The 23,114-nt window shown below is 38.3% G+C and overlaps 2 protein-coding genes across 3 annotated transcripts in view; one reads left to right on the plus strand and one right to left on the minus strand.

Moving 5' to 3' along the window:
• The window catches only part of Rcd6 (Reduction in Cnn dots 6), a 60,108-nt gene that overhangs the window by 11,582 nt on the left and 25,412 nt on the right, over nucleotides 1–23,114 (plus strand). The window lies entirely within an intron of this gene.
• LOC141440312 (uncharacterized) lies at nucleotides 264–21,098 on the minus strand. The gene is made up of 13 exons (XM_074104795.1): nucleotides 20,792–21,098; nucleotides 17,911–17,983; nucleotides 15,582–15,678; nucleotides 14,604–14,699; nucleotides 13,403–13,473; nucleotides 11,893–11,956; nucleotides 10,981–11,065; nucleotides 9,213–9,314; nucleotides 8,087–8,201; nucleotides 7,196–7,374; nucleotides 5,748–5,865; nucleotides 3,205–3,328; nucleotides 264–1,234 (listed from the first exon to the last, which is right to left on the minus strand). Exons 2-12 carry the CDS (start codon nucleotides 17,933–17,935, stop codon nucleotides 3,213–3,215), a joined length of 1,068 nt encoding a protein of 355 aa, XP_073960896.1. The 5' UTR covers nucleotides 17,936–17,983; nucleotides 20,792–21,098; the 3' UTR covers nucleotides 264–1,234; nucleotides 3,205–3,212.

Consider the following 23,114-nt stretch of genomic DNA (forward strand, 5'->3'; position numbering starts at 1 on the left):
CGCGGAACCTACAAAAAGCACATTACCGAATTAACTTTTTGCTTTTCGTACGTTTCCCGTGTTTCACCATATGCGTTGTGCATTTTGCGTACACAACGCACATGAAGGTAGCCGTCATTGCCGTATAAGGGGGTTAAGGAGGCTTCGAGTAGAAAGAAGTGGAGAGCCATTCATCGGCTGCACCGACAGGAGTGTAATCTTAAATAAGAAGAAAGTTGCTCGAGACGGGCAATTAATCGATTAATTTATTAATCAACCTAATCAATCGTCAAAAAAATATCACGATTGCGTAATTTAGTCGCGATTAAATCAATCGACGGAGTATTTGAATAACGATTGATCAATCGTCATTTTAATCGACTAAATGTCACGATTAAATATCGATTAAAATATGGAACACGCGCGTTACAAAAATAAATATGTCTTGTCATGTGTTGTTCACTTGGAAGATCATTCTAGTATGTATACTGTGTGATATTTATTACAAATAAAATTTATTTATTCCTTATATTAATCGAGAGAAAATTAATTGATTAACAAATTAGTCGCTCGCTGGTAGTTATTGATTAACGATTAATTTAAACTTGACCAAATTAATCGAAAGTCTTAGGACTAAGATTAATCAATAGTTATTTTTAATCGTTAATCGCGATTAAATAGGTTAATCTCAATCGTTAGTCGATGACATTTTGCCCAACTCTGGGGGGTAGCCCCCCCACTACTACGAAATTCGAAAATCGAAGCTTTTATTGTACAGTCCCTCTCACTCGTATTAAATAATATAAGTGTCAGCGGGACCGGGACGGCAAGATACTAAGTTCGGACTTGGCACTTCGTGGTAAAAGGGCCTGATTTTGCTTTTGGTTACGTTTTGCGTGTAGCGTACATTTTGAGTTTAGTGCATTTACCTCGTATTTTAATTTCTTATTTCAAATCAATGTGACAACAAAATTGTCCCTAGAATTAATATTCATAAATCTCACTGGAAAAAAAAATCTTGATTTTTGAGTTACGAGTTTTTTTTAAAGTAGTGACGATACGACCTTACGGTCAAAATGAAAACACTCCATATAAATAATTACCTATGAGTACCTCCGTGAACCAAACCATAACTATACCTTATGCATTAATTAACCAATATTTACAGTTAAAATACTTTATTCCCAGCCCAACCGGCAAGGTCGTGGGTTCGCACCCGGGCTTGCACCGCTAAGTTTCCCCAAGGCCAGGTCATCTGGAACAAAGCAAGCGTTGTTCTTATTCATATATCAAGAGAAAATAAAGTTAACGTGTGCTATTTCCGCCGTTATTTTTGCAGTGAACAACTTTGAACATGAAACTACCGTGAGACTCACTCATATTAAATATAATGACCGGATAACTCACGTCCTTAATCGAGTTTAGCTCGACATGTTTCGGCTAATCCGTAGCCTTCGTCTTCGTAGTCGCGCGAGCAGAGCGACGGCGCGCAGTGCGCGTGTTGCAGCAGCCGCTGAGTCGCGTTGCCCGAAGACGAAGGGCTACGGATTAGCCCGAAACATGTCGAGCTAAACTCGATTAAAGGACGTGAGTTATCCGGGTCATTATATTTAATATGATGAACAACTTAACAACAGTCATAACCCGTTTCTTTGCTTTGATTTGTACTGAAATACTTCTATTTTGACAGACAGTCATCCTAATTCCAATTTTTGCCATGTCGAGCGCTGCGATCGTCGTCTGTACCCCCACCACCCGCTTCGCACATAGCCAATAGGTTGACAATATTTCTCGCTTAATAATTTATCATATTCTACGGGTAATCCATAATTTTACCGAAAATTGTTTCATCGATTGTCGTTTCCCATAACACTATTCGCAGAATTTTGTTATCACTTAGGAATCATTTATCGAACTTGGTTTCGTCGCTCATACAATTGCTCGAATTACCTTTTACACAAGAATCAACTCATCGAATTTTACTTCATCATTTTATTTGTATATCGACATAGTCGTTCATCGAATCGCCTTTACTATAATTTTGGTTCATCGTAAGTTTCAGTTCCTTAAACTCTTATAACACAGAAAATCGTTTCACCATTGTTACTATACTTGATAATACGTTTCTATGACAATACATTTCATCGAAACACTAATTGACTATTAGGTGGTATAAATAATATCATGCGTGCCAAATGCAAAAAATCACTTGATTTGTGCGAGCGAGCGAAGCGAGCGAGCAAGACTGTTCGGAGCAGAAGCGACTCGGATAGGTTAGATTCAGAGGGCTAAGGCGGGACTTAGCCTTCGATGTTAGGTTTTTTTTTTATAGCAGCCCGGATAATATTGCTTCACAAATGATCTTTGCCGTTGGATTCTTAAATAGAGGGTAATTATGTATTAACTTACGACTGACTGCAATATATTTTCTAAACGTGCTGCAATAACAACAAATGCATCGTTCGATGAAACGTGACCGCGATGAAACATTGTTAGTGGCAATAATTGTTACGTCGGTGTGCAGGAGACAAGCAAACTAGCCGGTAATGGCAATGCACTGTTTTATTAATCTGTTGTACGAGTCGTGTGGGCGCAGCCACACACACATAAAATAGATTACAATGTAATATATAGGACGTATCGTCTGTGAATAATGTTTCGATAATTTGATAATTCTATGACAGGTGAATTCGATGAATCGTTACGCTAAGATTTGAGACAGATTCTAAACGATTTACGATAAATAAATATCACGGGACAATTCACACCAATTGACCTAGTCCCAAAGTAAGCTTAGCAAAGCTTGTGTGATGGGTACTAAGCACGGATAAATATAATATATAGATAGATACATACTTAAATACATATTAACACCAAGACCCGAGAACAAACATTCGTATTTTTCATACAAATATCTGTCCAACACGGGAATCGAACCCGGGACTTCAAGCTTCGTAGTCAGGTTCTCTAACCACTAGGCCATCTGGTCGTCTACACTACACTACACGATGAAAAGTTTTTCGATTATATAAAAAGTAATGAACTGAAGATTAAGTGATTCGAAAACAAAAAATGTAATGAAATTCGTGGAATAGTTTTCGATGAAATGAAAATCGACGGTAACAATTTTCGATATAATGATAGCTACCCTGTTTTACGGGTTAGGGTCCGTTTGGACCAGGAAGTGCGAGTATATAACATCCTACTGGTTACTAGATGGCGTACCGTCAGCGTTAGGAGATGTGCGCGAACAGCTCGGGCTCCAGCCGGCGCACGCGCACGCGCTGCCGGTAGTGGTACTCCTTGAGGTACGCGCGCATGCGCGGCGGCAGCGGCAGCTTCTCCACACCTGGGAACGGGTTACCATTGGTTCACGATCAGAATACATATATTGGGGCACACATATGAACATCCAAAATGTAACCCTTAAATGCTCCACGCGGACCCAGTGCGGATTGGGAACTTCACACACACCATTGAATTGCTTCGCAGGTTTGTGCAGTTTTCCTCGCGATGTTTTCCGTCACCGTAAAGCTCGTGGTAAAATTCAAATGTAATTTCGCACATGAATTTCGAAAAACTCAGAGGTGCGAGCCGGGGTTTAAACCGATGATCCTCTGCTTGAGAGGCCATAGGTCAAACCACTCTGCCACCACGGCTTTTTAGGGTTCCGGAGCCAAAATGGCAAAAACGGAACCCTTATAGTTCCGCCATGTCTGTCTGTCGGTGTATTTTTTTTGATGTACAATTTTTTGGACTATAAGGTACCGATGAGGTTTGAATCATGAACTTATTTCAATTTTGTCAATGTAAGGGAATATCGTTGGGCCTCCGGATCTCCCACTCACTGTACGAAACACGGTATACGTTATGCCTATCCAATTTATTAAAAGTGTAAACTAACCGATTTCATCAAAATTCTTGTATAAACACCCACTGGATCGAATCAATAACCCATTTATCTATAATTCGTGTCTTTTAACTAGATGTCTACTCATTTTTTTACCAAAATTCACTTGATTTCAATATTTATTTTTCATTTGAGAAATCTTCGTCAAAATCTGGCGTTATTTCTTGATTGAAACATGTGTATTATCCTGTAGTAGCATAGACTAGCGTAGAGATGGTGGAAAATTTGACATTTTAAAAATCGATTAATGCGCGGATGAATAAGCGATTATTATTCACTTTCATTAAAATTAAAAAAATAGTTACTGCTTTTATAATTGAATCAAATCAAGTATTGTAAATGTGGTGGCCTAATGGTTTGACCTATCGCCTCTCAAGCAGAGGGTCGTGGGTTCGAACCTCGGCTCGCACCTCTGAGTTTTTCGAAATTCATGTGCGGAATTACATTTGAAATTTACCTCGAGCTTTGCGGTGAAGGAAAACATCGTGAGGAAACCTGCACAAACCTGCAAAGCGATTCAATGGTGCGTGCGAAGTTCCCAATCCGCACTGGGCCCGCGTGGGGACTATGGCCCAAGCCCTCTTGATCTGAGAGGAGGCCTGTGCCCAGCAGTGGGACGTATATAGGCTGGGATGAAGTATTGTAAATAATAAAATAGACAAAAATATTTTGATCTATTCAATTAATAAATCAATCGATTTACTGAACAGATTAATTATTTTGCAATAGGTTCTAGGTTTTCACATCATTGAATGTCTGTGGTCGGATAAATGGCGTCTTTGTTTACACTTTTCATAAATTGTATCGAAATGCAATATAGCAAAACTACTATTTCACGCCGGTATTCTGTGGGAGTGTGGTACAGTCACCAGCATTAATATCTGCCACAGCGGAGCGTGCAAAAATATCTGACAAGTCCTTCCGGCCCTAGAAATAGAGTCGTATCAGATATTTATGCACGCTTGTTGTGTCAGATATTGGTGCTGGTGACTGTACTAACCCGGTCGAGCCGGCCCATTCGTAGCTCAGCCAGCAAGCGGTTACAGTAAGGCTCTACCACAAAGTTTGTGCTAGTGTCGCCCCCTGCGCAGAGCTTTGCGTAACATGATATTTTTCATCTCTCCTGTTCGTAAAGTTTAATTTTCATGGGTAGATTAGCCGGGTGGAAAATTGCATTTTCATCTCTAGGGTGGAAAGAATTTTTTTTTTAAATTTTTGTTTAGCCACGGAGGCGAAGATAATTGAGTTACGTCAATGACACTTTTTTTTCACGTTTCGGCCTGGCCATCTAGATGCACGTCGTAACCAAGGAGCTTATATACCTACAACACTGGAACTTTACAAGAAATTTGATCTTTATTACGTCACGAACATATTCCATCTCTTTCTTTAGTTAGGTTAAGAAAGAGATGGAACATATAAGTAAGTAAGTAATAAAGGTCAAACTTCTTCGTTCGGCGTTCAACCTCCACTTTTGTATAGCTCCTTGGTCGTGACCAACTCGATTTTTTTTTAATAGTCGGCCGTGGCAAGTGGGCAATCCAAAAGGTACCGTTGGAGGTTGGATATAAGTAAATTCAATTTATTATTATTCTCATTTCTTTTGTATTATTTTACTTTCCTCACAGTCGAAATGAAAAGTAGAGTGTCTAACTCGGGTGAAATCACCCATTTCCCCTCGAACTATTGGCGCTCTCACTTAGTTCGAGCGCCAGAAATATCTCGGGTGGAATGGGTAACTTTCCACCCTTGGTTATCAATCTACTATAGTAATAGACTGCGGCGTAATGTTAGGCAGTTCCCATGGGGATTTAGTATAACTAGCAGGTTCGTCGTCAGCAAGCTACATCCCGCTTACCGTCGTAGCTGGTGTGCGAGACAATGACCGCGCGGGCCAGCTGCTGCAGCGAGAAGGGCTCCGTCCGCGGCAGCGGCGCCGTCAGCATCGGCTCGAAGAACATCACGCACGTCGGGTCCTGCGAGGAGTACACTATTTAAAGTCTTTATACATCACACAACACTAACAATTAATAGTTAATGATAATGAGATTAAAGTACGAGTGTGGTTTTATGACGAGCCGAAGCGAGTTTCATAATAAGATCACACGAGTGTTTTAATGCTAATTATGTATAGCCGCATACATAACTTTATCGCATGTCATAAGTTTTCTATAATATGTTCAGATATGGCCTGTATTTTTAAGTTAGTGTTACTGATAACTAGTTTGAAGTACTACCAAAGCTTAAATAATAGATAATAAACTAAAGTTTTATTTATAATAATAATTATTATCTACATGCATGACATAAGTTTTATGTACAGATATGCATTGTTAAAAAAAGTATTACCGATACTTTAATGTAAACATTAAGATGCACCCGCAGATACCAGGTTTCTTAATAAAGGCCATTTGATAGTCGTTTCTGAACATATAATAGGGAAGTTATGATATGCATGTAGATAAAAAAAATTATAACATACAGTCGAGCGACAAAACTACACTCGCTTCTCGCTCACTCGTTTCTATTTAATCGCTCTACTCGCTTCTCGCTCGGCGGTAGGACAAGTGCCTTAAGGTGATTGACGAGACGAAATTGATTTGCAAATTGCGCATATTCGTGGAAATGTAAGCATTGACGAGGATGTGCGAGACTTGAATTGAAATATTTGTTGTTGTAAAAATAAACCGTATTGCTTCCGACATAGAGTATAAATTCAATGTGCTTTTCCACCGGCGAGGCGAGACGAGAATTGAAATTTTTGGGAATGCAACAGCAACACGCTTCGCGCGATAGGTGTTTTGTTGTTTGTTGCTGCAGGGCTACTATGAAATTCGAAAATACAAAAAGATTCCAAAAAACCAATCTTAACTATTTATTTGTTTTAAAGCAACAAAAAATCCTTCTAGCCCTCTTGTTCTGAGAGGAGGCCTGTGCCCAGCAGTGGGACGTATATAGGCTGGGATGATGATGATGATGAACAAAAAATCTAATTTTGCAGTTAATCGAAAATTAATCTAATAAAACAAAGCGTTTTTTTACTGGAGTCGTGTTTTCGAATTATTTTTGGATGGCGTCAACATCCCTATTCTCGCCTCGCCTCGTGTCGTCTCGCCTAGCCGGTGGACAAACACCTTTAAGCTTACCTTGTAAAAAATATGTAAACGTAAATGTTTTCTCCTAACTAGGTTAGCTGGAAGAGATCCCTTTTTAGGGATAAGCTCGCCTTTGTTCTCCTCTATGTGTATTTGTATTTTTATTTTTATGTGCAATGAAGAGTTTACATACATACATATACATACATACCTTGTAGTGCTCTATAAGGCGGGTGACTGTGGTGGCGGCGAACACCGCCGGGTCGTGCGAGTCGAAGCTGAACCGGTGCTGATAATGCTCGATGCGCGCGTGAAGCGACCGCCCGTATTTGCGGAAAGAGACGGAGAATAAATGGTCCTCCTGCGCCGAGTCGCGGAGGAGGAATGTGCCTGGAATTGAGAGTTTCAAAATTAAAATGGGCCAATGGGCAGGTGGTAGGATTGCTACCACCATCTTGCTCGCTAATCCTGCCGTGAAGCAGCAGTGCTTGCACTGTTGTGTTTCGGCGTGGAGAGTAAGACAGCCGGTGCAATTACTGGCACTTGAGGTATCCCATCTTAGGCCTCTAGGTTGGCAACGCATCTGCAGTCTCCCGGGTGTTGCAGGTGTCTATGGGCGGTGGTGATCTCTTATCATCAGGAGACCCACTTGCTCGTTTGCCATCCAGTTGAATAAAAAAATATATATCAAATCAGTTGTTTTAAGACTGTCACACAGTGGCGTAGCTACCAAGGGGCTAGGCGGGGCAGTGCCCCGGGGCCCTCAAGCTCAGGGGGCCCTCGAAATTCTGCTTTATAGCTGATGATAAAGTTGCTTAGCATTTTTAAAGTATTTGTATATATAATGATTTTACTTCAAAAAACCTTACCAGTTTTGATAGCAGCGGGCCCCATTTTTTTATTTGCCCCAGGGCCCTACGTTACCTAGCTACGCCACTGCTGTCACTGTTGTCTCTTGGACAACGGCACAGAATAACAAACAAGAGAAAGTTGATCGACACCAACACACATTAGTTGAAGACTAGTATTGTCGTCTGGCTTTAGGTCCAAGGGTCATGGCTGCGTGTTGATGAGTCAGTCAGTCAATAGTTGTTAAGCTTACCTTCAGGCTTATTGTCCAGCAGCCGCTCGGCTTCGTACCTATCCATCTTGCCCCAGTAGAAGGAGCACGCCGTGATCTGTTGCAGATCCGGCACCAGGCAATGTATGTAGTCCACCTGGAACAATTAATTGAGTTATTTTTATATAAATTAAATATTAAATAAAATATATATGTATGTAGAAACTTTTTTTGTTTGTGGCTGTTGACACCTGATTACTTTGGCACAGTATAACAAGTTTTCCCTACAGTAGGCCGACGCCTTTGAAATTGAGCAATACCGCAGCCTGTATAGGTATTTAGGCAAGTAAGGAAGGGTTGTCACCAATTTAAAATTTGGAACGTCTTTTACAAATCGGTACATATTGGTATTGCGAAACTATATAAAACAAAATGAATTAGGGGTGGCTTACTTGGGTAAGAAGTAACAAAATATATACTATTTTTGAAATAAAAAACATTTTTTTCTACAAAATATACTTTCATAGACAAATACTTTCGGTTTCTAGACTTAACGGACTTAAAGTTCAGTTATTGAATTTAAATATGATGAAGTCTTAGTTCCTTATTCATGCAAGATGAAGATTTGCACGCACTCACAGTACATGTCGTATGCACCATAATAAATTGTATTATAAATTTAAATTCTAAAAAAACGCGGTAGCCCTAAAAGACTTGTCCCAAGCTGCTAAGAACGGCGAAGTATGCAGCTGGGGCTCCTCCCACCCGCGTCTCACCCCTCACGCCCCGCACGATTGCTCTGTCTAGACGTCTCCGTCGGATTACTGTACGGAAACTTGTTATACTGTGACCTTGGTCTTAGACGAAGATTTTTCTTTATGCACTAGAGCATAAAAAGTCATATTTCTGAGTGTACGTAAGTACAAGTAGTTTTTTTTTTCGGCGTACATCAAATTTGACAATTTTACCATGGGACAAGATTAAATTTTCGACTATATGTATTCAAGATGGTCGATTTTCCTTGTTGATCTATTTCAAATTGTCATTTTTCTCCTTTGACGTATAATTTCGACTTGTCCATTCTCCATTTGCACTAAATGACAGTAAATCAGAGGGCTGTGGGTGTCCCCATGGGAGGGTATTAGGCTGGGATGGTGACGACAGTTACCTGCGTGTGCACTTTGGTGGGCGCGGGGGGCCGGGGGGCGGGCGACTGGGCGGCCAGCGGGCCCCGCAACAACAGCGCGTGCAACTCGCCCCCGCACACCACCTGAAATTAAACAAAAATATTATAACTAAATAACAAGTCACTCTTAGTCAGTCTTTTTTTTTCTCCATCTAATGTATTTTTATGTGTATCGAATATGTGTAAATAAATGTTTCTCTCTCTCTCAAATATTCGTTGCAAATAATTTGTTTTTCTCTAAATCCAAGCTGAATGGCGGACAGACACTATGGACGGACGCGATACGCGAACTTGGAGAAACTATGGTTTCTTGTTGGCGGGTATGTATTATAATACCGAAAAAAAAAGACCAAATTTCACATGACCTATGGACGGAAGGCCGAATATTAAAACGTCGAATGGATATATGGCCGAAAGTTTGAAATCCCGAAAATACATTTGGCCAGAAAAACTACAATCCCAAAGATCAAAATACCTACAGCCGAAAGGCCGAAAAATCATAATGCCGAACAGTCATAATCACTACAAATAAAATAATCGACAGTCAATATATCGAAAATCAAAATACCGAAACCATCGTTACACCAAAATCTGCTGTATCTATTTTTAATTGACAACATTCCGACTTTTTCAAGTAGATTGACATTTATCATTTTCTGTGCTGTCACAAAAAAATACCTAACATCGAAGGCTAAACTATCTGAACCTAAACTATCAGTCGTTTCTGCTCTTAAACGTCTTCATTCTTTATTTTTATTCTGTCCCGTTGTCCAAGAGACAACAGTGACAGCGTTCCTTAATTATGCTACTAATGTGCCTAAGAGATAATCCATAAAATAATGGGCTTGTATAACTACGACAAAAATGTAAGCTCGATAATTTTATAATTTTAACTACACTTAGGCACTTGTCCCACCGCCGACGATGAGCGAGAAGCGAGCAGAGCGAGTAACTAGAAAAGAGTGGGCGAGCAGTGAAAAGCGAGTGTTCGAGCACGACGGGCGATTACTCGCTCTACTCGCTTGAGCCGGGCGCCAAGCTAATAGGGCTGAGCGAGTATGGCTGAGCTAGTTTTATAGCTCAGCGAGTTTTATAGCTCTTGTCGCTGCGACAAAAGATATAAGAGCGAGTTCTCGCCGGCAGTGTGAACCGCCAGCGATCAACTATTAATATATATGTCTCTTTTACTCACACAGGATCTTATATCTTTTGTTCGTTTCTTGAGCGAGAAAATAGTCGATAGCCAATCGTTTCCCCCGCGGTGAGACAACTGCCTTAGCATATAGACTCATGGTTTGGGACGTAACCATGGCGACGAGGTACAAGAAAAAGTTGAAATAGTAAGCCTTTTGCGGGCCACGGAAAACGCTCTTGGAAGGTTTTTTATTTAATCGACAAAAGAAAATATGTGACCGACTAGACTATTTGGGTCAATCAACTTATTAGTGGTATTCTGTGTCGTGACTCAGGAGACATCAATGATACTAATACATTTTGTCAGAAAAATGTTAAAGTATATTATTATTAGCATGCTTAGGAGTTGAGCCATGAAGGAATTGCCTTAAAACACACAAACACAACTAACTTTTAGTTCATAATATTTGTACGCCATAAAATGATACTTTTAATAAGTGACCCAGGAGACGTTACCATAGCAACGAGCAACACTAAATAGTTGCTTGACCCAATCATTTATAGGAAGCTAGGTCCGAGCCTATTGGCAGCAGGGAGGAAGTACTTATATACGTGCCTGGAAGTGAGGGTGCAGCCGGATGGAGCCGTCGCTGGCCTGCGTCAGCTCGCTCCGCCGGCACTCCTGGGAGGACTCCGAGTCGCTGCAACATAATAATTATAGCGCTATAAGTCCTAGCGTAAAAAAAACGGTCAAGTGCGACTCGGACTCGCGCACGAAGGGTTCCGTACCTATACAACATTCATTAGACATTAGCAGAAAACGGCAAAAAAATCACGTTTGCTGTATGGGAGCCCCCCTTAAATATTTATTTTATTCTGTTTTTAGTTTGTAGTAGTTGTTTTAGTTTATTTTTAATTTACGTTTCTTATTTTGTATATTTTTTTTAAATAGTTAATTTAATTTATAATTTAATTCCATGTTGTTTGTATTTTAATACAATTTAATTTTGTAATTTATTTGTGCCATTAATTGTGTATTTTTTGTTTACAATAACCTAATAAATTTACTATTGATGTAAGTTTTATTTTTCAAAACGACTGGGTTCGATTCCCGAACTGAGTTAAAGTAAATAATAATAAATAGTAATAATTCTTTATTTGCTTAGAATAAATAATTAGATTACAAAGATACAATAATGCTACAAATCAATCAGAATTTAATGCATGAAAGCAGTTTTCTTGTTACTAAAAGCGATGACGTGGTTCCTAAGAACAGATCTTCATGTCATAGTCAAAGTCAAAATATCTTTATTCAATTTAGGCTATAACAAGCACTCATGAATGTCAAAAAAAATCTACCACCGGTTCGGAAAAACCTCTGCTGAGAAGAATCCGGCAAGAAACTCAACGAGGTATATTTTTTTAAAACAGATTTACAATATTATTAAATGATATCACAAGTATTTAACACAACTTTATTTTTAACACCCGATCTAAATGAGTCACCCTGTATATAAAGATCACTCACGGTCTCGCGGCCACGGAGAGCACGTAAACCTCAGCCGTGGAATTATCGCGTACCGTGTCGCCATCTAGAAATAATAGAAAAAAAAAATAGAGGTGGTATTCAAAGGAGTGGTCATTTGAAGAAATGGACATTTCAAGAAGTGGTCATTGCGAGAAGTGTTCCTTTTTAATTTTTGTGGTCCTAAGATAAGACTAAAGGTAAGACTAAATATGACAGTTTGGCGGCAAAATATGTGCATAATTTTTTTTTTTTTCTCAAATAACAGAATACATTGTTTAAAGAAATTATCTGCCAAACTGCATGACAGTTTGTTGGCAATGAACGACCGGATGGCCTAGTGGTTAGAGAACCTGACTACGAAGCTTGAGGTCCCGGGTCCGATTCCCGTGTCGGGGCAGATATTTGTATGAAAAATACGAATGTTTGTTCTCGGGTCTTGGGTGTTTACTATGTATTTAAGAATGTATCTATCTATATAATTATATTTATCCGTTGCTTAGTACCCATAACACAAGCTTTGCTAAGCTTACTTTGGACTAGGTCAATTGGTGTGAATTGTCCTGTGATATTTATTTATTTTTATTATTTATTTAATGAAACTGTTTATATTATAACTTTATCTTGACACTACAACTTCTGCCCAAGCACTCTCATTGTGAGAGGAGGCCTATGCCCAGCAGTGGAACGTATATAGGCTGGGTTTATATCTTGACACTAGAAATGAGGAACTGCGGAGTCCTACCAAAATTTAGGGGTCCTACCCATGGGGTATGGAGCAGGGCGAAAATTAAACAAAAATGCAAATTGTACAATCTTGGCGACTGTGTCATTTTCTATGTATTTTTTTGCGGTGAATCGATTGAGACCATACCCATACTTATAGGATCAATATTTCGCGAGACATAAAGGGCTTTTGTTACAGGGAATTTTGTTAGGACTCGGCAGATAAAGTTATAAACAAAGTTTCATTGATGTACAGTTGAGTTAGTAAACTTCTGAGCAAAAATTTGATCAAAAATATCTGAACACGCTTCTACGCCGTTCACTTAATTTTGATGAAATTTTTGCCTGATTTTACCTGAAATGTATATTTCAGTTTTTTTTTTTATTATTTATGACAGTGGAAGCTTTCTACACTTCCACTGAACGTCCCTGTATTATTATTATTATTTTTTTGTAATTTCTTCTTTGATTTTATAATGTACTTTTTAAATATTTTATTTTGAAAAAAATACTATCTGCCAAGTTTCTTGCGGCGCATTCTTCTTGGCAATGATGGTCTTTCCGAAAGCGCTGGTAGTATAAAAAATGACGTGTAAAAGTGCCCATTGCAGCCTATGTACTGAATAAATGATTTGAATTTGCTCACAAGTTTACGAACTCGACTGTACATATTTTGCCGCCAAAATATGCTATTTTTCTTTTAGTATACCGCCGAAAGGCAGGCACCCAGTCGGTACCGCACTCTCACCGGCTAAAACTCTGCCGTTCCCAACTCCTCGTCACTTACCTGCGTTTAAGACAATGGTGTCCAGTTCGCGTCGCAAATCTCTAGCGCCCAGCGTTATAACCGCAGCCAGTCTGAAACGATGGTCAGAGGTTAAATTATAAATAGTATATAGCTGAGGCTCAGAAAGTCAGTATAAAATATGCTCCATCTTTGTAATTTCTTGTTTGATTGACAAAAGACCTTGTGCAAGGTCCGCCCGGATTGCTACCACCATCTTGCTCACTAATCCTGCCGTGAAGCAGCAGTGCTTGCACTGTTGCGTTTCGGCGTGGAGAGTAAGACACCCGGAGAAATTACTGGCACTTGAGGTATCCCATCTTAGGCCTCTAGGTTGGCAACGCATCTGCAATACCCCTGGTGTTGCAGATCTTTATGGGCGGTGGTGATCTTTTACCATTAGAAGACCCACTTGCTCGTTTGCCATCCAGTCGAATAAAAAAAATAATAATAATAAAAATAAAAAAATAAAACCGGCCAAGTTCGAGTCGGACTCGTGCACGAAGGGTTCCGTACCATCTATACAACATTCATTAGACATTAGCAAAAAAACGGCAAAAAAATCACATCATTGTATGGGAGCTGCGCTTAAATATTTACCCCTTATTCATAAAACTTAACAAGCCTATGCTAACTAACAAATGCTTTGTCCCTTTCCAACAAATACAAATGTCGAAGTGACAGATAAGGACAAACGAATTTTAGCGGCATTTTAACTAAAATAGGTTTGATTGTCGTTTATGAATAAGGGGGTTAGTACCTGGGCGACCGAATTACATTTGAAATTTACCACGAGCTTTACGGTGAAGGAATCCATCGCGAGGAAACCTGCACCAAACTGCAAAGCAATTCAATGGTGTGCGTGAAGTTCCCAATCCGCACTGGGCCCGCGTGGTAAGTACAGCCCAAGCCCTCTCATTCTGAGAGGAGGCCTGTGCCCAGCAGTGGGACGTATATAGGCTGGGATGATGATTATGATTGTACCATCAGCCAAATATGTGGTCTACCACCCTAAGGTTGATAATCGTTTGCACGTCATAAAACAATAATGCCAATCGACGTAACGTGTGTGTCAACTTGAAAGTTCGACTTTAGCGACATATCCATTTGATAGGAACTTGGTTTAAAAATTGATAGACCACTTATTTGGCTGATGGTACACGGAGGATTTGTTGAATGATCTAGCCAGCGGCAGTGGTCTCACCTGTCGTCGCTGACGCGGCGGTACGCCGTGCAGACGCAGGCGGGACGCCGCCCGCGCCCGCGCCGCCGCCGGCACGAACACTCGCGCCCGCTCCATCTGACCACAAATACAATCAAATAAATATCACGGGACAATGAGGGCTATCGCGTATGAATTCGCCACTAGAGGCGCTAGTGTAGCGTGAGGTCTCCGAAATGTCAAATCTCATAGTTTTTGGGTGAGCTACGCGGGTTTATTTATAATTAGAATAATTTTGTGAATATTTTGCAATATCTGAAATTAATTATGGCAAATATGCGTTCCGGGTATTGACCCGGAACTGTCATAACTGCGCATAACTGTCTCAAAACACAGATATTCATTGGAATATCTGTGTTTGAGACAGTTTTGTCTTTTGGAAACCTTAGTCTTCTCTTTTTTTCCAAACAAACGGGGACTATGCAACACTGTGGCATGCTCGATATTTTTATGTACGGTTTTAAGTTGTATTAAATATGATTTTAATCTAAACTTTGTTTTCACGCCCGTAATAACAGACTTTGAAAGCCATACTTAATCCCAACCACCACTTATTTGGCTGATGGCACCTGCAACAACAAAAGTTGTTAATTCTCCTGGACATATACGAATACGGCTTAACACAGAGGACCCGAGGAGAGCCGTGGTGGCCTAGTGGTTTGACCTATCGCCTCTCAAACAGAGGGTCGTGGGTTCAAACCCCGACTCGCACCTCTGAGTTTTTCCAAATTCATGTGCGGAATTACATTTGAAATTTACCACGAGCTAGTGCGGTGAAGGAAAACATCGTGAGGAAACCTGCACAAACCTGCGAAGCAATTCAATGGTGCGTGTGAAGTTCCCAAGCCGCACTGGGCCCGCGTGGGAACTATGGCCCAAGCCCTCTCGTTCTGAGAGGCCTGTGCCCAGCAGTGGGACGCATATAGGCTGGGATGATGATGATGATGACAGAGGACCCACCTGTCGGTGACGGCGCTGACGTAGCGTTGCACGCTGCTCGGGGACTCGGCGTAGCGGCGCCGTTCGAAGCCGCCGCAGCCGCACGAACACTCCCCGCCTGGAACATACACACCATTATACTCGGATCGGAAACACAGACCGTGGAACGCGTCCGGCGGGATGTCGACGCATACGAGCGGCTCCCCCCGCACCGTCGCTAATACTTGTGAGGTATGTATATCATTTAATAATATTGTAAATATGTTTTTAAAAAAATATACCTTGTTGAGTTTCTTGTCGGATTCTTCTCAACAGAGGTTTGTCTAAACTGGTGGTAGATTTTTTTTTGACATTCATATGTATACTATTCAATGGAAAAAATCAATTGTGTAAACAAAGCATTTTTTCACGATTACTCCGTAGTTGCTTACATTTGAACGCCAATCCCGATCATATTCACATCTCAATGAGCTCACCACTGTTTTTAACAATCATTTTATCATTAAATAATCGTGTAAATATGTTTATTTTATAGAATTAATTGGAAGACGAAAATCCGTTATATTTGTCAAATTGACATGATAATTTTTTCCTCACCGAAGTTGGTCTATGGTCGGTCTAGTCTCTGGAAATTTAGTGCTGTACCAACAAAATTAATTATTTGACTGAACCAACCTTATCTACCGATAATTATGGCTGGCTCTGCAAATTAATTTATTCATAGATATTAATTATTTGTGTTACGTTACACTATTTAATGAAGGTTTATAAAGGTTTCTAATCCTATCCTACTATCCTACTTCCTACTATATCCTACTAATCCTACTAATATTATAAATGTGAAAGTTAGTGAGTGAGTGAGTGAATATGTTTGTTACTTCTTCACGCTGAAACGGCTGGACGGATTTGGATGAAATTTGGCGAAAAGTTAGATAACCTGGATTACAACATAGGATACTTTTTATCCCGATATTCCCATGGGATAGGGATAAAATCTTGAAATAACAACCGCTCAGCTTAGAGTCATGAAAATTGGTATGTAGATAGTTTGACATCTGGAATAAAACATAGCCTACTTTTTATTTCGATATTCCTCGAGATAGGGATAAAATTTCGAACTAATAACCGCTGGGCTTAGAGTCATGAAATTTGACCATGATTGTTTTTAATGTAATGTCAATGAAAACAACGATTTAATTTTCGGGAATTCCCACGGCAATTTTTAAAAAACCCCGTATTTCAGCTGCTGGACCTAATGATTTACGTGTGCGAAGCCGCGGGTAAACACTAGTTGGACGATAAAAGAGTATTATAGTAGAAATTATGTAGATTTCTATTTACTAGTATCATATTTACTGTGGAGTCCATTGTTGGACCAAAAAATCATTTTGAATCACTTCCCTGTGTCTACTCTCATTTCCCTGTCTTGTGTAAATTTAAAAATGCCTCTTCTAAATTATATCGAAAATACAAACTGAGACATGGATGCACAGAAAAACCAGAAAAAGAGACCAGCGCTGGGAATCGAACCTAGGTCCTCAGCAATCCGTACTGCGTACTATAACCCTACACCACCGTTGGACAGGAGTCAAGATACAAATTTCTCCTATGCACACATATCTCAGGTTGCCTTTTTCTACTACGCTACTTAAGCAGCAAAAAATCTAAATTAATTCATATTTTAACTGACCCTTTCAATTCTAAAATACTCCATCATAAACCTTGGGGAAAATATACGTCAAAAAATATAAGTGGATATACATGTTTCACCATTTTAAAAATTCTACCCTTAAAGGGGTATAAAAGGGAGTGTAAGTTTGTATGGAAAAAAACGTTAGGTATATATATTTGAAGATATAATTCTAAAACTTAGTGAAAATGCTATTAAACATTTTAAGTTAAAAGGGACATGGAAACATTGTGAATGACTCTTGAACAGGACTAAGAGAATACGTGATTCGCCATTTTAAAAATTAAACTTAGGGAAAACATTAAATAATGAAATATGAGTAAATTCAAAATAATTATTTACTGCTGATTGAAGTATCTTAAAGAGCTTTCACATCACTAGAGCCAATGTCAGTCAGTCAGTCAGCCAGTCGTCAGTCAAGTGTCAATGTCAGTCACCACATTTGTTTACACAATTGATTTTTTCCATTGAATAGTACCATAAGTGCTTGTTATAGACTAAATTGAATAAAAATATTTTGACTTTGACTTTGTTGCAAGTCCAAGTAGCAAGTTGTCTAAAAAGTTCCTTTCCTGGTTCGTGAATTATTATTCCGTTAACTTATAAATTGGACAATTTGGCCAATGTCAATGTAGTGTGTTAGAATAATCAAATACTCACTCTTTCTAGAAGTCTGCTGGCCCATGTTTGTATCCTGGTATCACGAAGGAAAGTTCGCCCAGCGAACTGTCATCTGTAAACAATGAAGATAACCTATGAATAGGAAATGCATGCATGGAACATAATTTTTTAAACCCTGACACAATAAGGGTGTTCGTTTTTGAAATTCATAGTTGAACATAAATAAATAAAATATATAAATAATAAACATCATGGGACACTTGGCAGTTGACACCAATAAAAGCTATCGCGTATGAATTCGCCACTAGAGGCGCTAGTGTAGAGTGAGGTCACCGAAATGTCAAATCTCATAGTTTTTGAGTGAGCTACGCGGGTTTATTTATAATTAGAATAATTTTGTGAATATTTTGCTATATCTGAAATAAATTATGGCAAATATGCGTTCCGGGGCAATGAATGTCTGTGTTTTGAGACTGTTTTGTCTTTTGGAAACCTTTGTCCTCCCTTTTTTCCGAGCAAAACGGGGACTATGCAACACTGTGGCATGCTCAATATTTTTATGGTTCGGTTTTAAGGTGTATTAAATATGATTATAATCTAAACTTTGTTTTCACGCCTGTAATAACAGACTTTGAAAGCCATACTTAAACCTCACGCAACAGTGCACCATCTAGTGAGGCTAAAAACGATAGCCCTCATTGACCTAGTCCCAAACTAAGCAAAGCTTGTACTATGGCTAATATAAATACATACTTAAATACATATTAAACACCCAAGACCAAACATTCCAAACATGCGTATTATTCATACAAATATCTATTATTAATTTTTATCTATTATTTTGTCAATTTTCATGCATATTCGAGCCTTTTAAAGTTACATATTAATCTGGTCTATAGCCATCAAAGTCAAAGTCAAAATATCTTTATTCAATTTAGGCTATAACAAGCACTTATGAATGTCAAAAAAAATCTACCACCGGTTCGGAAAAACCTCTGTTGAGAAGAATCCGGCAAGAAACTCAATGAGGTATATTTTTAACTTATAACCCTATTCAGCCATAATTGGGAAAAAGAAACTGCATTCTTGATCAGCTGATACAGGAAACAAGTGCTTAGAGACTTGTGCTCCAATTGTGGCACTTAACATCAATTAGTTTGCTAGCTAATGGTACACATTAGGAGCATACAGAGCTTTCGATTACGCGCTCCGTGCTAATCAAACCTTTGCTAAGCTGCTGAGAGATTACAGAATCCCATTATAAATGCGAAAGTTTGTAAGTCCGTCTGTTTGTTTGTTACCTCATCTCATCATGTTTAAACCACTGAACCGATTTAGAAGAAATTCGGCATACTGATGATGGTTTGAATCCCGGGCATAGTTCCCAAGGGATAGCAATAAACAAATTCTATGCGGACAGAGTCGCAGGCAACAGCTGGTAGGTATTTCATATTTTTTAATATTTTGTAGGGTATTTACACACTTGCAAACTTTGTCATTTAAAACACACACAACACACAAACATCACGCCTGTATTCCCAAATGGGGTAGGCAGAGCACACGAAACGTTACCGCTTCAGAGACACTTTTAGCAATTTTAGGTTTTAATAAGTTTGACAATAATGGTACAATAGTGGCAGGTTGCTAGCCTGTTGCCTACGGTATACCTTAACCTATATCCTCAGTCGCCTCTTACAACATCCACGTGAGAAATGGAGAGGTGTAATTCAAATCTGACACCACACTGGTCATTTATAATATAGTATTTATTTTCATTCATTCGCTTAAACAAGTAATTAAAACATTTAAGCTTTGCAATTATTCCAGCTTTTAGTGTTTGGAAACGCTTCAATTGAGTGTGTTCGACGACTGAGTCACCATGAGTCAGTCAGTTCTGTTGAACAATTTAGTTTGTTTATACTTAAAAATGACCAAGACAGCTGCATTATTCACGGAAACCATTAAATATTGCAGTTTAACATCTAGGGGAATTACCAAAATTCCATGTTAGATGAAGAACACACACATAAAATTTAATGTAAATCAACTTGACTTTAGTAGTTAAGATTTCCAGATGTTAGGGGGTCATTAATTACGTGAAGTATTCAGGGAGGGAGGGTTGAACCGAATCTCAGAATCTAATCTGATCTCACATTGAGGGATACATGCAATTGTCAATTTTCCACAAAAAAAGCATGAAATTGCTAGAAAACTATGCAGAATGAAGTAAATCATGTATATCCAGTATCTTCCGATTTTTCTTTCGGTCTACTTCTTTTTCGTTTGTTTGTTGAGAAATGAGAAATAAAATATAAGATTAATAAAAAAGCTGCACAATTAGTGGAGTAATTGATGAATGTACATTAAAAAAAACATAGTTGAACATAGTACCTCCCTCCACCTATTTTGATGTTGGTTAAAATGTATCAACTGTCGGCCTACATGCGAATTGGTTACATACTAAACAGGGAGCCAGAACCAGTATAATTTTTGCTAAAGTAGACGAACATAAGAACAATTAAAAAATAAAACTGTTCTCTTTTATTACATCTCAGCCAGTTTTTATGGGACATAAAAAAAGGTAAATCAGTAAATATTTATTTAGTACATTTTAGACTTGAAAACTAGGTTTAACTTATCCACTAAGTTTTACTGTCATTGTACAAGTTTGAACAAGTTCGTTGACCCCTGACTCAAGCTCATTGCAAAACTTCTTTGTCCCCTAGCACTAGAATTTTCAATTTAGCGTAAATGTCAGTGAGACCGCAATAAAATCCCAAAATTAGACTATAAATAAATAAACAAATCAGAGACATGAGCGTCCGCCATCTTGGTTTTAAAAGAACTTCGCGACTGTAAAAACGTAAAATAACTCAATTGAATTTATATTTAACGCATGTTTTTATAATAACGGACTTACCTCTATTAAAACAGGATAATTTTCAACGGTGTTGTGGTCGAATTACAAAATAAATACAACTTATTTAATTAAATCGCTTATTATGATGGTCGTTCGTGTTATTATTATTAGTCCATTTTACGGGTACACTATATTTTCACAACTATTCCGTTACTTATGTTTTATAAATATATTGAATTGAACACTGTTATAACACTAATACTATGGTAATTTATGAAGTAAAAGGCACACACTCAAAATACGCAGTTTTGTGACTGCCTGCCTTCTCTTCTCGTCTGACAATTCTCTGACATTTTCTGTCGTCTCGAAACGTTCCGTCGTTCGTACGTTGTACCTAATTTTTAATCAACATATATCTAAAAAAAAATACACTTTTATACAGTCTTTTTAATTTATACGTGCTATTTGGCCATAAAATAAATATTGTGAATACATTTAGTAGAATGAATGAAATGCTGTCTCCATTAAAATAAAATTATTTCTTTCAACACTAATTTGTTTGTGCACTTTTGTGTAAAGAAACGGCATACCTACTTTTTTTTTTATTCCATCCAATAACGTCACCTGCAGGGGCTACTATGAAATAATAAAATCGAAGTTCATTCATATAGTACCGTCCCTTTCACTCATATAAGCGTTGGCGGGACGGTACGATAAGAACTTCAATTTACGAATTCCTTAGTAGCCCTGCTGGCTTTAGTGAGACCCATTCACTATCCTACGTAATGTCGTGCGATATTGTGTAACAGTGGAAAACAGGTAAATAAATAGCGGAATAAAGTTTCTGGCAAAAAAAAACTTCAGTGCCGTATCGTGCAAAAATCCCTTAAATCCATGATACTGGCAACACCAAACCATAAACATTGGTTTCTTTGGTTGGTATCAAATCAAGGAGCTTGTTTGTTGGTATGGTATGGTAATCTTAAAAAAAAAAACTGTCGTTCCGTCCGTGTGTCGGTCGCCATTTTGTTAGCTTCTCTCAGTATTTTATTATCGAAATATTTAAAATAATACTGCAATTGTAGGAGCCTGTGTTAAATGTGTATGTTTTAAAATGTCAAAGCGACGAATTGAAGTAATGGATCCTTTTATAAAGAAGAAAAGGTTAGTAACACGTTTATTTTTGTGGGCCATGCTCGATTATTTCCTTATATTTAATAAATTAACATAATATTCCTTCAATGCATTATAATATAGTTAAATAAACCTCATTGCGCCGCTAGTCTTTTTTAACCAACGTTTATTTTGCATTCAATAGAGAAATTGTTTGTTAGCGTGTCTAGATTTTGTCGTACCTTTTTTTGGCCGGCATGTACGGAAACAATTACTATAAATTTAGTTATGAGCCTGAATATCGTATTCATTTCAATAGGCAAGCCTATTAATTAAATAGCAAGAAGAAGATACTCAAGTTTTTTTTTAATTTGTGATGTATTGATTTCTTTCTTTTGTTGAATAATGTTGAATGCCGTTTTGATTTGTGGCCTTCTAACTTCATCCTTTGACGCAGTTAGAAAAATTCAAGTGTCCTCATAACAGTCCTGTACATATTTTTGCATTAGAGGTCTACTTTATTACCTAAACTCATTGCCTTGAGCCTTAATTTTGCACTCAGTTCCCTAAAATTCCCAGCCCTTCTATGAAATCTACAAGTGTTGAGTGACAGACTGACAGACAAAGTACAGTCTAAACCACTGGACTTGAAATTTGGCAGACATTGCTTGAGGATTGTAGATGATGATGATGTTGAGGCATACTAAGGAAGGACTGTTCTAGAGGTCGCATTGGGGCTCAATTTTGAAAGGGGCACCAAATTCCATAGTACCTAGCCTTATTTATTTTATTACAAATTGCAAGGTGGAGCAAATTCACAAGAGCAAGGAACAAGCTTAACAATAAATACTAATAATAAATTAATGAGTACAATAAATAAGAGTAGTAATCATTATACCTTATAGATGGAAATGTAAATAACCACACTCATGTATGCGTTGTTAAACTTAGCTACTTACTGGCAGAGAAAACAGATTGTTATCAACTATACTATTTTTTATAATACTTAGAGATAATTCATGAGCTGGCGTGTTGGTGTGAATGTTTCCACAATGTTGACAAAGATTTTTGAACTTAATGGATAGCTGTTATTGGCCTGTTATGATGTAAACCATGTTGTATGTTCCTTGTATTACATTTATGACTGTTGTTATCCTATGAATATAAACAAATAAAAAAATAAAAATAAAAAAAAATAACTGAGAGCTAGCCCAATTTTATGTTTCTATCGCAGAATGAAAGCCAAAGGATATAAGAAGCAAATCTCTCG

Source organism: Choristoneura fumiferana, chromosome 22, assembly GCF_025370935.1.
Source record: "Choristoneura fumiferana chromosome 22, NRCan_CFum_1, whole genome shotgun sequence".
In the NCBI taxonomy this organism is placed as follows: Eukaryota; Metazoa; Arthropoda; class Insecta; order Lepidoptera; family Tortricidae; genus Choristoneura; species Choristoneura fumiferana.

Coding starts and splice junctions, on each gene's coding strand:
- LOC141440312 (XM_074104795.1), bottom strand. CDS start 17,935: ATGGGCCAGCAGACTTCTAGAAAGA. Junction 15,679..17,910: donor CCAGCAGACTTCTAGAAAGA/GTGAGTATTTGA, acceptor TGTATGTTCCAG/GCGGGGAGTGTTCGTGCGGC. Junction 3,329..5,747: donor CTCGCACACCAGCTACGACG/GTAAGCGGGATG, acceptor ACCCGTTCCCAG/GTGTGGAGAAGCTGCCGCTG.